The sequence below is a fragment of the Rosa chinensis genome, chromosome 6 (assembly GCF_002994745.2).
Source record: "Rosa chinensis cultivar Old Blush chromosome 6, RchiOBHm-V2, whole genome shotgun sequence".
In the NCBI taxonomy this organism is placed as follows: domain Eukaryota; kingdom Viridiplantae; phylum Streptophyta; class Magnoliopsida; order Rosales; family Rosaceae; genus Rosa; species Rosa chinensis.
In genome coordinates this window covers 39954856-39970929 of record NC_037093.1, presented here as the reverse complement: position 1 = coordinate 39970929, position 16074 = coordinate 39954856, and the positions used below count along the sequence as shown (strand labels likewise).

The window sequence follows — 16074 nt, the reverse complement described above, 5'->3', positions numbered from 1 at the left end:
AGCGAGTGTTAGAGCTGTTCCAGGTTTTGAATTTGTAGAGTTCTGGCAAGTCGTCGTGTTCCTGAGGTCTAGTGATTTTGAATTCTTCCGAGAGGATCAATGCGATTTTGCGCTGTTGAGAAAGGAAGTGGAATAGTATAAGGAATGGTCAATTGTATGTCCAACTAAACATCAACTGAGTCAAACTAAGGCACTGAGCAATTTTAAATTTGTTGTTAGATCGCTAGGCTTTACTTTGTGATTAGAATAATGAAGGAGTATAAAGGCACTTACTTTGGAATTGGTTTTAATTTATATCAGTGGCTTTATTTTCTGTTACAAGCAGGTAATGAACATGTAGAATTGGGGAAGGAAAAAAAAATGAACATGTAGAATTGAGCATATAAATTGATCAATTGTGCCTGTAGTGTATTCATTTTGGTTTGGGAGTTTATGCAATTCATTGGAGGGCAATAACATGATTATGGGCAATAATACGATTATTGGGAGGCAATATTATAATTATTGGGGGGCAATAATATGATTACAGGGTGTTATTAGGGGGGTAATAAAAGCAGACGCCGAAATTCGGTCACTAGTCCAGTAGCCGGATTCGGGATTCCGGTGACCGGTTGCCGGATTCAGGTGATCGGTGGCCGGATTCCAGTCACCGGGCTCCGAATTTAGTTCACCGGAGTCCGCGGCCGGCCACTGGTCATCGGAGTCCAGCAAGGTCTCCGATGACTTCTCTCTCTAAGTGACAAAGAAGGAGAGGGCAAAATTGTCACAAAAATAAATAAAAAGGAATAAAAAAAAATACTTAATTGAGTATTAGAGAAAAATATATATTAAATATTGGGCAAGTGGGCAATCTCTTAGAGTGTTTGGGTAAGTGAGGAAATTGGGTAAATGATCATTTTCCCTAATAGAATTGAAAGCTCCGAGTACTCTTAACATATTTTTTCACAGTTTAGCCCACAATTCCATGATTTATGTTATTTGGGTTTTTATCATAAATGAGATATGAACATTCTCGGACTGATCATAACTGTACATGCACTTTAAAGTGATCAAATTGGTACATGGACTTCCAAAACCACATCATTAAGGCGCTTCCATCTATATTATGTTATTCCTCCATTAAGTGCAAGGACAAATCAGACATTTCACTCAAATTGACTGCTGAAATCAGAATTGCAATTAATTTTTATCGTTATGCTTCGTTTTTCCAGAATATTTTGTTGTATAATCACTTCTTTTTTTTTCTTTTTTTTATTTCTTAATTTTATTTTGTAAAAATTAATAGCAATTCTGGGCTAATTTTTGAAGAACAATAAAAATTATTCAAGAAAACATGATGTTGGAATGTTAGATATTGTTATTATTTATCGGGAGACAATAATTGAAGGTAAAATTTGATGGTCAATTTCACATGAATAGTGTTGGGGGAAAGAGTTTGGAGGAAAGTAATCTAGAAAGGAAGGAAATGTGTTTGTCCATGTTAGATGAGGTTATGACAGTCATTTTAGTGACCAATTTGAGTGAAATGTTTGATTTAGCCCTGCATTTAACGGAGAAATAACGGAATATAGAAGGAAACACCTTAATAATGTGGTTTTGGAAGTCCAGATATCTACTTAATCACTATGAAAGTGTAAAGTCTAGATACCGTTCTGTCTGGTCCGAAAAAGTTCAAACCCCATCTATAATAAAACCCCATATTATTTCATCATCTACATGTGAACTTCAAAAGTATTATCTACATCTTGTCTATGCTGTCTCAAAACAAGCAACTCTTTGTATTTAGAAATAAAGAAAATATTTGTCACCGCTTCCGGTAACCTCTTGGTAGGGGTTTTTTCATGCTCCAGTTCAAAAACTTAGTTGATATGCAGCTAGTCTGGTCGTCGGGGACAGTACGTCTTAATTCCGGCATGCTCCGTTTGATCAAATGGTCACCTGAGTTCTCGCCATCTACATACAGAAACTCCTTCGCTCAGGTATGGGTGCGATTTTGGGATTTAGGGTTTGCCTATTGGGATCAACAAACTCTTTTTGAAATTGCATCTGGTATTGGTACGCCCCTTAAGCTTGACCCACGCACCAAGAACCGCACCGTGGGCTTGTTTGCCAGAATTTTAGTGGACGTTGACTTCTCACAGCCTCTTCACGACAAGCTCAGAATCACCAGGGCCAATGGTGAGGTTGTGGTGATTGGAGTTGAGTATGAGTCTGTACCTGATATCTACACCAGGTGTGGGATAGTTGGCCATATCGCTGGTACTTGCCGTTCTAAGGCTCCCGACCACACTGTGACTGATATCCCAATTGAGCGGGGAAGGTCAACAGAGCGTTCTGATCTGAATAAAAGGAGGAACAATCGATCTCACAAGTCACAGCACAACTCAAAGAATGGGGGTGCAATAAGGAGACCAATCAAAGCCAGACAACCTGATGATGTTGCACCACTGACGGCTACCACAGCAGCAATCTTAAGGCACGACGTTGAAGATATGATGGCTTCATCTGTTTTGAATAATGTTGAGATTTCCACAGCAGCTCCAACTATCACTGCAATTCCAGCTTTCACAACTACTCTAATTATGGATGAGCTGGCGATGGCTGCTGTGCCCGTGCAACAAGCTGATTCAAGTGATAGCGTCCCACCTGGATTTACTCGGATGGAAACGGAATCTGATCTCCAACCTGCTAGCTCTACGTTGACTCCCGTGGTTTCTTCAGTTGCTCCGCCAATTATTATGGCCGTCTGTAATCAAAGAGACTGTCAGATGGGAGTTACAACTGACCTTTCAGAGGAAGGAGAATTCACACCCGTCCTACATAAGAAGTCGAAGAAATTGCTGAAGCAAAATGAGAAAGCAAAAATGAAAATAATCTCCCACAAACCTGCGGGACGAGCTCTACTTCGCAAGGGAGCTAGTCTCAAGCGTTTCTAATGAGAATACTCTATTGGAATGCACGCGGTATCGGCAACGATGACTCTCAGCGTGCCCTTGCTAATATGGTACGCTCACAGAAAGCCCTCATTGTTTGTATTTCAGAGCCCTTTGTTAACTTTGCATCTATTCCTTTCTCTTTTTGGAGGTCCTTGGGCCTTAAACTTGTAACTACTAATAACCGGGGATGCCAAGCCCCCAACATGTGGTTCTTGTGTCAGGAAGCTTTGAGCACACGGGTTATTTTGAGCTCAGAGCAACAGACTACTGTCTCCTGTTCCTATGAAGGAGTTCCCTGTATCATTACGTCAGTTTATGCCAAAACCTCAGTTGGGGGACGACGTCAGTTATGGCAGGAGCTAAACTACATTCACGCTTTGCATGGCCAGTGCCCATGGGTTGTCCTTGGTGATTTCAACTGTGTTTTGGGTGCCCATGAAAAACGTGGGGGTCGTCCTCCAAATGCAGTTTCCTGCCTTGAGTTTAGTCAGACGTGCAATTCATGTGGCCTTATTGACATTCCTACACAGGGCCTGCGCTACACCTGGTCTAATAAATTTACGGAAGTAAGGTTAGATCGTGCAATTGGCAACCTCCAGTGGATGAATGCATGGAACCTGATGGACTGTTGTACTCTCACAAAAGCCACTTCTGACCATTGTCCCATCTTGGTATCTTGTTCAAAGTTGGGTTCTGTTCTGCGTCCTTCCTTCAAGTTCCAGACTATGTGGCTGCAAAAACCAAATTTTTTAGAGCTTATTCGGACTTTCTGGGACTCTCTACAATTCTTTGGCTGTCCACAGTTTATTCTGGCCTCCAAGTTGCGCTCTCTGAAATCCATGTTAAAATCATGGAGCAAGGATAATGTGGGGGACGTGCATGTTCAGGTGAATAACTCCCGAGCCGCTCTGGATGCAATTCAATCTGAAATTTCAATACATGGTCAAAACGCTGAGAGGACTGCGCTAGAAACGGCAGCCCAAACCAAGTACCTTTTGGACTTGTCCCTCCAAGCAACGTTGCTTCGGGACAAATCTAGAATCCGTTGGTTAAAGGATGGTGACAGGAACACCTCTTTTCTTCATAATATGATAAAGCTTCGCCGCCTTCATAATTCTATATCCTCCCTCGTAGTCGAAGATGTAACGCTCACAAATCAACCGGCCATTGCTGCCCATATAGAACAACATTTCCAAGAGGCCTTCACCTGTGATCCACGCATTATGAATACGGGCTTGGTTGAGAGAACCATCCCTTCCTTAGTCACTGATGAGGAAAACGCTTCCCTTCTTGCTATGCCATCTCCTGAGGAAGTCTTTGCAGCTGTCAAGTGCATGGATGGGAAGAGCGCTCCCGGTCCAGATGGCTTCGGTGGGGACTTCTTCACTTTTTCTTGGCCAGTAGTCGCAAATGATGTTGTTAGGGCAACTCAAAGTTTCTTCCACAATGGCTTCGTTCTCCCTCATTTTAATTCGAATACCCTTATCCTTATCCCAAAGGTAGACGCCTCAGAGAGCATCTCTGACTTCCGCCCTATTGCTCTTGCTAATTTTGTTTTTAAAATCATCACAAGGATTGTTGCAGATAGACTTGGTCCCATAGCTTCGCGGATCATCTCCCCCAACCAGAGCGCATTTATCAAGGGGCGCTCCATCATTGACCCCATTGTTCTTACCTCTGAATGTATTAACCTGCTGGATCATAAATGCAAATATGGAAATATGGCTATTAAGTTTGATGTTCGCAAAGCTTTTGACACCCTGGATTGGAACTTCCTACTACGTGTCTTAAAAGCTTTCGGATTCAATGCGAACTTCGTGAGTTATATCCATGCCATCCTGAAATCAGCTTATCTATCTGTTAATGTCAATGGGCAGGCTCATGGCTACTTCACATGCTCCAGAGGAGTCAGACAAGGTGACCCTTTATCGCCTCTTCTCTTCTGCCTTGCTGAGGAGGTGCTTAGCCGACGGCTTTCCTCTCTTATCTCCACAAATAAGATTAAAAGTCTTGCAGCGCCGTTAGGCATCTCCCCGCCTTCCCACGTGCTCTTTGCAGATGACATTATGGTGTTCGTGCAAGGTAAACCTTCTCATCTGCGGAACCTGCTTTCTTTTATGGATGAGTATGCTTTGAATTCTGGCCAGGTTATAAATAAAACGAAGTCTCATTTGTTCCTTGGGAAACATGCTTTGTTGTGGCATCATAGCACTAGCCGGATTTTGGGGATCCATGTGGACAAACTTCCCTTCACATATCTGGGAGTCCCAATTTTCACTGGCCATCCGAAACCTGAGCACCTTGTTTCAATTGCGGACAAAGTGCGCTGTAAGCTAAGCTCTTGGAAAGGTAGGCAATTATCTCAAGCAGGTAGAGTACAGCTCATTTCCTCAGTGATCCATGGCATTTTGATATACAGTTTTCAAGTTTATGAATGGCCCAAGGCCCTGCTAAAGAAAGTTCAAAGATGGATCAGGAACTTCTTTTGGAACGGGGACCCTCTCAAGGATGGCTCCGCCCTTATCGCCTGGAACACAGTCTGTACCCCAAAAGAGCAGGGGGGATTAGGACTAAAAAACATCTTCACTTTGAACAGAGCCTTGCTTCTCAAAAGATGTTGGGACGTTGCCTCTCGAGCGTCCACCTCTGCCAACTTTTTGCATGATCGGTTTGTAAAAATTGGTCTGCAACCATACTCCTATTATAAAAAATCCTCGGTTTGGCTGGGTCTCAAGAAGCTCTGGCCACGGTTGCTGGAAGGGGTTCAGTGGCTTGTTGGTAATGGAAAATCCATTAGATTCTGGCGTGACAATTGGTTGGGGGAAACCCTCGCTACTTCCCTCAACTATGTTCACGAGGTTCAAAAGTTATTGAATGACAAAGTGTCTTGCTTCATTGCGAATGGCCGGTGGAACTTACCAGCAAGCTTCTATCGCACGTTGCCTGCTCTTGCCCAGTCCATCCGCTCAATTGATCTCCCAGAGGAGCCCTCCCCTGATCAGGTTATTTGGTCTGAAACGGCGTCTGGATCATTGACATCCAGCGATGCTTACAACGCCTTAGATCCTTCTATGCTTGGCCCTTCATGGTGCAAGCACATTTGGCATGCTGCAATACAACCTAGAAAGAGTGTCACCACTTGGAAAGTCTTGCATGGAAAAATTCATACAGATGATTTTCTTCAAAAACGGGGTACAAGCCTGTGTTCTAGATGCCTCATTTGTGGGACAAATTCTGAATCACATATGCATCTTTTTCAGACTTGTGAGATCACCAGTTCATTATGGCATTGGCTCCACCACCTCTTCAGATTGCGATTCCCCCCAGGTGCGTCGCTCCATGATTTTTTCCTTTATAATTTGCTGTCCCCCCTCGACTATTCCTCCAAGTTACTGTGGTACATAGCTGTCTGCAACCTCCTTTGGTGCATCTGGCAAGAAAGGAACGCAAGAAAGTTTGATGGGGGAGCTTTTTGTCTATCAAGATTTAAGCAGTTTTTCACCCTATCACTAAGGGAATCCGCAGGGTTAATATTTGCCTCATCCTCCCTGGCATCCTCTGTAACCCCCATTTTCGGCCTATTGGGCATCTCCCCCCTCCGCCCCATGGCACCTCGCTATATTCCAGTCACATGGACTCCCCCGCCAGAGAATTGGTTCAAAGCAAATTCAGATGGCTCTTTTCGTGATCCCAACCATGCTGGCTTTGGTGGCATTTTTAGAAACAGTGAGGCAGCTTTCTTAGGCGCCTTCTCTTGTAAAGCATTTGTGCCATGGGCAATTGACACTGAGTTATTAGCAGTAATGGCGGTTGTTAAAGTGGCAAGTGATCGTAACTGGTTTCCTCTATGGTTAGAGACCGATTCAATGTTGGTTATGCACTACTTTAACAATCCATCCAGGGTGCCTTGGCGTCTTCGTACTAGATGGAAAAACTGTGTTGCTTCGATTCGCCAATTGCAAATGCACATCTCCCATATCTATAGAGAAGGGAACCGTGTGGCCGACAAGCTGGCTAATTTTGGAGCCATGAATGACAGTCCAACTTGGTGGGATTCAATTCCGCCTTTCCTGATTAGCGCTTTTGGTCATGACTATTCAGGCCAGACGGACTACCGGTTTCGTTAACTGGTTCAGTGCGTTAGTTTGGTTTCTCTAATTCTCGACAGTTCGATCTCAGTTTCTCTTTTCCTGTGATCTTAATTGGTTCTTTAGCCAGTGCCTTCATGGGCTCCTTTCTGGAGTTCCAACTTGTACTTTCCTTTTCAAATGCTTGATCTCCTATGTAATGAGCTCGGGGTACAGGTTGTTATGTCCCCCCGTTGCTTTCTTCCTTTATTAATTTGAACCGGGCGTGGGGCTGAACCTCCCAGCTCGGCTGGGTTCCAAACCCTTAAAAAAAAAAAAAAAAAAAAAAAAAAAAAAAGTGGACAGTAAGGCTAATCAAATATGTCCCACTAAAATTGGGGGAAACCAAGAAATTCTTGTAAAATTTTAAACAAAAAACGGCCTGCCTTGAACTTTAAAGGCCTGACTAAATGGAATACTAAAACATCACCAACAACTAACTTGTTACCAAAGCAAAAACTGTTATAGCAAGTGGGGATTGATAAGCCCTGGTCAATTCTAGTCGCTGGAAATTTTACAATCAACAGAATACTACGATAGAAATATATAGACAAATATATATATATATATATATATATATATATAAATAAGTAGATTAGAATTCACTGACTTGATTTGTGAGAGAGGCTTGCGTATGCAGTGCAATGTCCTAAGACATAAATTCGTCCCACACATGTGCTGTGGTTGATTGTAGACGTTTGCCATGCACGATACAACTCTTGTTCCAAGGCCTTACATGGATGCCTTGAAACTTGGCGAACTTCATTTGTGTTTCTCTAAAGTGTTACTAGAAAAAGAAATGTCGAAAATTGTAGATGTCTACCCTGCACGATATAACTCTCGTTCCAAGGCCTTGCACGGATGCCTTGAAACCTGACGAACTCATTTGTGTTTCTCTAAAGTGTTTGTAGAAAAACAAATGTCGAAAACTGATGTTGTTATCTGCCCAAGGCAAGGCCCTATCTTTGAAATATAAATATATTAAGAGCCTCACCTCTCATCCAATGGGTTTTCTCTTTGACTTTGTCCATTTTGTAAGTTTTTGTGTAAACATATATAAAGAGAGCAAACATGAGGCTTGTCTCCAATGTGGGATCACTATCCCATTCCATTCCAATTGGTTCTAACAAAAACTTCTCCATCCATGATCCACCACTCAGTATGCTCATGTCCTTTTGCACAATAAACTTTGTTTTGTATTTCTCCCCGCTTTCATCTTCTAAAATTATTGTTGCATCATGCAATGGCAATGAAAATGGCAGAATTGCTTTGGCAATGCCTGTCAATAGTAAAATTAAGTGCGAAGGAGGTTTTAGCAGTGATTGACACTTTAAACTTTAAAGGTTGTTTGGGCTCGCAATTGGACTCACATTTGGTTTGAAATTGACTCATTTGTGGTGCATTATTTTCATAAGCCAATTCTAACTAATCTAGCACTCCAACTCTAATGCTTCTAAACTTGCTAAAATGCTTTTAGTTTTGACCCACTTACCAACAAAAAGCCACTGGTAAATTTGACGGCTGCATAGCCTTCACAAAGATGGGGCATTCCACTCCTGTTTTTGCTTTGATCTCTTGGACTTGGCTTTAACTGAAGAATCTTCAGGATTGTCAACATTCTCGAACATGGTTCTCTTCCATTTACAGCTAGGAAATCAATCAATCAATCAAAGACATTAAACTCGATACTTCAAGCACTAAAGTATATGAGCTAATTAACTAAAGATTTTGGTAAATATATATACCCGACCATTGAGGCCTCTGATGGTCACTAGGAACTTCCTGTCAAAAATCATAAAACTTCATTCAATTCTTTTAATTGAACATAATATTACCATTAAAATAATCAAATACTAGGATATGAGCTATGACACGTACACAGCATAATTGTGTATTGAACATAATATTATGGATAATTATCACAAATAGTACTTGAACTTATTATCTATCTTATCGATGGTACCTGAATTTCAATTTTGATCACAACCATTACCTGAATTTTTGATTTTATTTCAAATGGTACCAATCACTAACTTCCGTTAATGTTCCGTTAAAAACTGACATTTGCCAAACATGTGACTCATTTTTCAAGGATAAATTTGTAAAATTACCTTATTCTTTTTTTTGTAATATCACTTATTTTCACTTATATTGTGGCTGTCACGCCCCTGATTTTTAACACAAATAAAAATTGATATATAATCTCATAATTATACATGCGTGATTGTTCAGCCATCAATAACAAAAACCTGGAAACATTTTTCCCCTTAAACTAAATACATATTGATGCCCTGAACCCACTAGCTATGCCAATATTGACCCGCTCCATAGAGTCATATATTACAAAAGCTTACAAATTAAATTGCTAATAACAAAATAAACATAAATGCTCCTCAGAGCTAACTACATAACGGAAGTCCTTATCAACAATAAAGTCACAAAAATGGCTTCCTACGGTAAAGCTGCAAGGATGCCACCACCGTTTCAGCCACGATTACCCTGACCTGCAGGATTAACCCCTACACAGTTTGAATGGTGCACCGGGTTGCCACACAACAAACCCGGTAAGCTTTTGCAAGCCCGTATGAGTAAACTCAAAATCACAAAGCATAAATACATTCTTAAGTCACCTCAACCTAAACACGATATGCACATATCTCACACCTACGGCCATCAATTCCATAACCTTCCATATCGTGCCTACATAAGTCAATTGGTGACTAAAGCCTCTTGCTCAGATTCTCAACTAGCGTCTCATTACACAAAATCAATAAAACATGACTTCCTCAAGCAATGTTTGACGTCATTGTAACGCACTACGGCGAATTCCAAATCACACTCATTCCTTCCCCCCTAGGAGCTTTTGTCATCAACATGACATCGAAAGTGAAAATCAATGAATCACCTTCCTATCCTCACCACAGAGTACAATTCGTCACCACTATGGCTCTTAAGATAAATCAAACCATCAATCAATACAATCAAGAAGAAACAAAGCAATCACATTTCAAAACAAGCAAAACAATTCATGGTAACCCCTGCATATAATTTAGTTCAAGAGGTCACACTAAGTTAAGCAATTCAAATCATAGTAATCATCGTAATCCCACACTCTGACGTCTGTAGGTAGCCCCGGCCATCACAATAGTCTTCTCAATTATTGTTAATTTAATAACAATTCAGCTCCGCTACCGAGCAGTTATCACACTGATCATCGCACAGATTCCACCGGTCATCACACAGATAGCCATCGTCCTACTGATCATCACATAAATTTCAAGGATCATCACATAGATAGCAATTGTCCAGCTGATCATCACACAGATTTCGCCTGTCATCACGCAGATAGCCATTGTCTAGCGAATCATCATACATATAGCAATCATTACAAAGATTCATCATACTAATTTCAACGATTCATTACACAGATATTCCTACACAAGCGTTACATGGCAATCATCACAAAGATTCATCACACTGATTCCAACAATTAATTACACAAATATTCCTACACAAGCTTTACATGTCAATCATCACAAAGATTCATCAATGCATATATATTTCACGAAAATATATATATATATATATATATATATATATACACACGTAGTCATTCACTCAGGAATACCACTGATACCAACTATAGTCATAGTTAACCTAATAACTCCAAGACAATAGGGTAATCTTACTCATAACAAATATCGATCATTCTCATAACAAATATCGTGAGATTTACTCACCTCATAATCCTGCTGCGTCTTCACACGTTAACCAAAGCAAGCACAATCGCCACAATCCGTTCAACAAGTCCAACAAGCACCTGAACACATAAGGTCTTGATTCAGTGCACGAATCACAAAGTGATTAAAGTTCGAAACCCTCGTTTTGAACTAAATCCCCATAAGTAACCCCAATCAAGGCGAAACCTCATCCGAGACCTCCCTAAGTCTCCAGAACACTTCTACGATCGATGTGACAAAACCTCAAGTCGATCGGACGCTCGGATCCTCACGGATCGAATAATCAACCAGTATGAAACCGTAAAAATCATAACAAATCCATACGAACTCCAAAAATTGCATATTATATATCGAAACGCTCGTATCGACGAGTATAAGATATATAATACCAGAACCAGTTCCTAATATGGCCGAAACGCCACCACAGGCGGTGGCGTACCGCCGCCGGCCAAAACTCATTATTTCCCAAAACTCCCAACATAAACAACGTTCATCTAATCATGCTTGTGAATTTTCATAACTAGCTCGAAGTCAGAAAACAAGCCTAAAGGGTTGAAAACTACCTCACAATCTTTGAATTTTTGCTCAATCCGAGTTGAACCGATTTCCACGTAAATCGATCCAAACAAACACCATAGATCGATCCAGAAGGCTCCCACAAAGCCAAAGAAGGAAACTTGAAGCTGTGCCATTGCCGAAGCTACGTTTTCCTGTCGGGTCTGAATACCTCAAATTCGCCGCCTTCTAGCGCCGTCGTGGGTGAGAATCACTGCTAGAGGATGCCAGAGGGACGACCAGAGCAAGGAGGCGATCTGATCTGGAGAGTTTCACCGCCGGAGTTCACCTGGTCAGCCGGGTTTGGGTCGAGTCAGACATAAAACTCAGATACTAAAGGTGCAGCCGAGAGAGAAGAGAAAGAGAAGAAATGCTTTCCGGAAAAGGAAATGAAAATTATGAAGATATTTTCTGATTTTCTCTATTTATACTAAAACGGAAACTTCTTCCTCTAGCCATAACTTTCTCATACGAACTCCGGTTTCCGCGTTCCACATATCCACGAACTCATATCGACGCGCTCTACAACTTTCATGAAGGAAGTTTTCAGAGAATCCCAACGAATAAAAAGTCAACCTTTGCAACCCCCCTAAAACCATATTCTTCGAATAATTATTCGCCCGAAGCACTTCTGCTCCATCCACGAGCCACGAAACCGTCCAATAATCACAATTTAGATTCCGGAAAATCCTCAAAAAATAAATATGAATTTCTAGGGCATCACAATGGCAATGTGGCTATAAAAAATGAGACTATCAAAAGGAAAAACTTTCAACTTCATTTAAAAATATGAATGACAGGAAAAAAAAAAGAATTACAAAAGTTTTGATAAGTTTTTGGTTTTAAATGTTTTATAGTTTGTCCAAAAAAAAAAAGTTTTATAGTTTTATTTGGAAGTTTTGTCTGTATCTATAAAACAAATTAATTTTTGTTGAAAACTTGTTTCTAAATTTTATTCTCATAAGAGGGTAGAGATACATTTTTAATTCTATTTTTATTAACATATTAATTGATCAAAATATCTAGTAAACAAAATTATTTAAGTGGGTATTTAGTCAAACTACTCTTGAATATAGTTCATGTGTTTTGCACATGTTAGTTTTTAACCGAACATTAATGGAAGTTAGTGATAGGTACCATTTGAAATGAAATCGAAAAGTTCAGGTACTGGTTGTGATCAAAATTGAAGTTCAGTTACCACCGATAAAATAGATGATAAGTTCAAGAACAATTGTGATAATAACCATAATATTATCATCAAATTTTCTTTGGCTTGAACAATTTATGGGTTTCCCACTTTCCCACATGATCAAATAGAGGCAAAACGAAGACTAGATTGACTAATTAAGTGAGGAAGGGTGTTATGAAAAGCGTTGTGACTCGCTCGTTAGGTGTCATGGGTTGGACTGAAAGGGCTTGTGCAACTCATGAACCCATTTTTCTGGGTCTCCAACAGCATCCTCTGCTCTACCTGCCATTGATGAACAAACTACCATTGAGCATTTACACAACTAAACCTGATAAAATTGCACACGATAAGATAATACGACATGAACACAAAAAATGAAGAGTGAAATTGTGGTCGACGAAGAGAAGAAATTTGCAAAACGTAAAATCATCGTCTTCTTCGTCTTGGTCTGAGAAATGCTGGAAGCATTGGTCCTCCACATTCATCTTTTATGTTTTTGAGATTTTTTTTCCAGTGATTCAAGTCAGACATCTAAATTTCCTATCTAGACCTCCCTTAATTTTTTGTAAAAGTTTATTCCCTGTTTTACCCTCAATTAAAAAAAAGAAACGAATTTAACTGTTAACAGCATATCGGAAGAAACCTCCATTTCTGAACCTTTACTTTTGCTTCATCCTGCTGATGCCATCTTTTTCTGCCAGGAGACCTAAATGAACAACAAGAAGCCATCTTTGCCAACCTATTGAAGTACCCAAACCTTCTTTTAGCAGCAAAGGACCAACAACGACATCAAATGATTCAAAACTACAAGATCCAGTAGATAAATAACTCGATAAGGAACTATACCAGGACCCAATTGGTGCCCACAGCGTAAGACATCAAAGAAAACTTCAATTCATTTCAAGGCTAGGAAACTAAGGTTGCCAAATTATTAAAAAAAATAAAATAAAAAAATCCAATTTGGTTTTGCTTCTTCTTGTTTTGTAATTATACTTTTGTACAAGGAAGAAACAATTCCCCAACACTCGGTGAACGGTTGACACCAGTTCCTTATTCAACACTTTGAATTTGTGTCTTGAATCTGAATTTGTTGTTGAACAACAAATCCCAAAGGAGTCTAAAAAACGTATCCTGAACAAAAGTACCCATTGTTGATTATGAAGAGTCCTTTAATTTGCTTTGGAGGTACAAACTTTTTCTTTTCTTTTCTTTTGGCAAGCCCTTTAATTTGATCTCAGCCCAACCATTTTCTCATGTACATACACAAAACATGTTTTCCTTCCTTCTGAACATCACCCAGCCAATTATTTGAGCAACTGGGCTCATACTTCAATCTCAGATTTGGTAACAAGTTTCAATGTTTACGGAAGCTACACATTGCTGATTATGAAGAGCTTACGTTGAAAAAAGGCAAAGCTTGCATGCATGTTGATGAATCTCAACGTGGAAACAGATTTTCTCATGATCTCTGCAATTCGGGAAAATTGAGATTATCTTCTTCTCCTATGATGACGCATGGTTTTTAGAAGGGGCAAAGTTGAAAATAAAATTTTACAAAAATTATGGGAGTTCTGGATAACAAATTGAGAGGTCTGAATAGAACCACCTTTTTTGTAATCAAATTTTTATTGAAAAAAAAAAACTAAATTCTTTTGTAAATTATTTTTGATTAATTACAATTTTTTTTCTTTCTAAAATGAATATGAGTTTTAAAAAGCCCTTGAGGTTAGCAGTGGTGGAGGCAGGAATATATATAAACAGGGGGTTTCTGCCTCTCCTCTACAGTTGCATTAGAAGGAAATTTGATCTGGGTTCTGGGTTCTTCCATGACAAATGAAATTTCTGAAGGGGATATCTATAGATCGACTCTTAACATTCCACATTCAACGATCTGCAATCATACCCATAAACTTGAAAATTCAGATTTAACTTTTGGGTTCTTACATAACCATAAACTTAAATTCTCCTACAAAAATCTGCAATCAACAGAAAGTTCTGATGAAAGAAAAGTGGGTTTGTACGATTCATGGTGAGGAACTTGAAGGAATGGATGGATTTCAAAACTTTTTAATTAGTGCGGAATTAGTTTAACCATTAAACTACTAACTAAACATAAGACCCATTCCTTTAACCCATGATCTTGTCTTATTATGATATATATATATATATATATATATATAGGAATTTTCTTAGGAGCGGACGTCTGTACATAATTTTCGGTACGGATTTCCTGTTTTCGACCACTTTCTGGCCACATTTTTACATCTTAACCGTTCCGTTTTTAGGTCCTAGTGTATAGATCACCTCTACAAAATTTCAGCCAATTTGGTGATCGTTAAGGCATCCAAAACTGCATTTTACATGAACGGACCAAATCTGTTGAACCGGAACCGTTCGTATTTATAATGGTAAATTGCAGTTTTGGATGCCTTAACGATCACCAAATTGGCTGAAATTTTGCAGAGGTGATCTATACACTAGGACCTAAAAACTGAACGGTTAAGATGTAAAAATGTGGCCAAAAAGTGGTTGAAAACAGGAAATCCATACCGTCCGCTCGGTACGGACGTCCGCACTTGAGACGGACTGTATATATATATATATATATATATATATATATATATATATATATATATATATAAACAAAGCATGCTTAGTAAGGAAGAACAAAGAAGGAGTTTATACTTTACTCACCCTTGGAGCGTGATTTCAATCGATCCAAGTGAACCACCAAAGTTCCTCTCCTTGATCTCTCCTTGTGTGTGCTTCCTCCACTTTGAAGCACCTTGGATTAAGAACTCCTTCTTGTACTCCTTCTTGTAGACTCCTCCTTGATGTTACAAATAGAGCCACAAAAGGATGTGGCCTCTAAGGATCTTCACCAAGTGAATCAAGAGATGAAGAAAGATGAAAGGAAAGGAAGAAGTATGCAAGTGTTCTTCCTTCCTTGTTGTAACACCAACTTGTGCAATTAGACAAAGGGAGAACTCTCTCTTTTCAACTAAAAGATGATAGTGTGAAGACACACTCTTGCTTGCTTACTCTCTTTGTCCATGCTTTCACCTTATATAATAGGAAATAACTCCAAGTACTAAAAGTGAAATATTAACTTTCACAAAGGCAATATGTTGGCTGGTATATTCATATTATTGGGCACTAAAATTGTGTCTTGGGCTTTCATTTAAGTCTCACTTAGTGAATCCCAAGTCCACACCAAAACCCGACAATCGTTTAGGCCCAATATGTTTGGTTTTACCCGAAAAACCTAATTATGTCCAAATAATAAATCCAATTAATTATTTGGTCATAACCAACTCTTGTTTAATCTTCTTCATATAAAATCTCAAGGATCCACTTATATAGTGTGCGATCTCTTAGGTTTTAATTAACAAGGCAATGAAGTTTATAGAACCATTCTATTTCGTTTACGAATCAAAACTCCATTTTGATTCTCCCTTGTTATAAGGATCATAAATGTTTATGAATCCTCGGGGACTTCACAAGTCATGAGTGACGTCTTGCAACAT

General features: G+C 39.5%; 2 protein-coding genes across 2 annotated transcripts; both read left to right on the top strand.

Moving 5' to 3' along the window:
- Window positions 1–1913: 1913 nt before the first annotated feature.
- LOC112171321 lies at window positions 1914–2936 on the top strand. The gene has a single exon (XM_024308522.1). It carries the CDS (start codon window positions 1914–1916, stop codon window positions 2934–2936), a length of 1023 nt encoding a protein of 340 aa, XP_024164290.1.
- LOC112171320 (LINE-1 retrotransposable element ORF2 protein) lies at window positions 2936–7063 on the top strand. Its single transcript, XM_024308521.1, has one exon. It carries the CDS (start codon window positions 2936–2938, stop codon window positions 7061–7063), a length of 4128 nt encoding a protein of 1375 aa, XP_024164289.1.
- Window positions 7064–16074: the final 9011 nt, after the last annotated feature.

What these genes read in the sequence shown, in the direction of transcription:
- LOC112171320 (XM_024308521.1), top strand. Translation starts at nt 2,936, where the DNA reads ATGAGAATACTCTATTGGAATGCACGCGGTATCGGCAACGATGACTCT.
- LOC112171321 (XM_024308522.1), top strand. Translation starts at nt 1,914, where the DNA reads ATGCTCCGTTTGATCAAATGGTCACCTGAGTTCTCGCCATCTACATAC.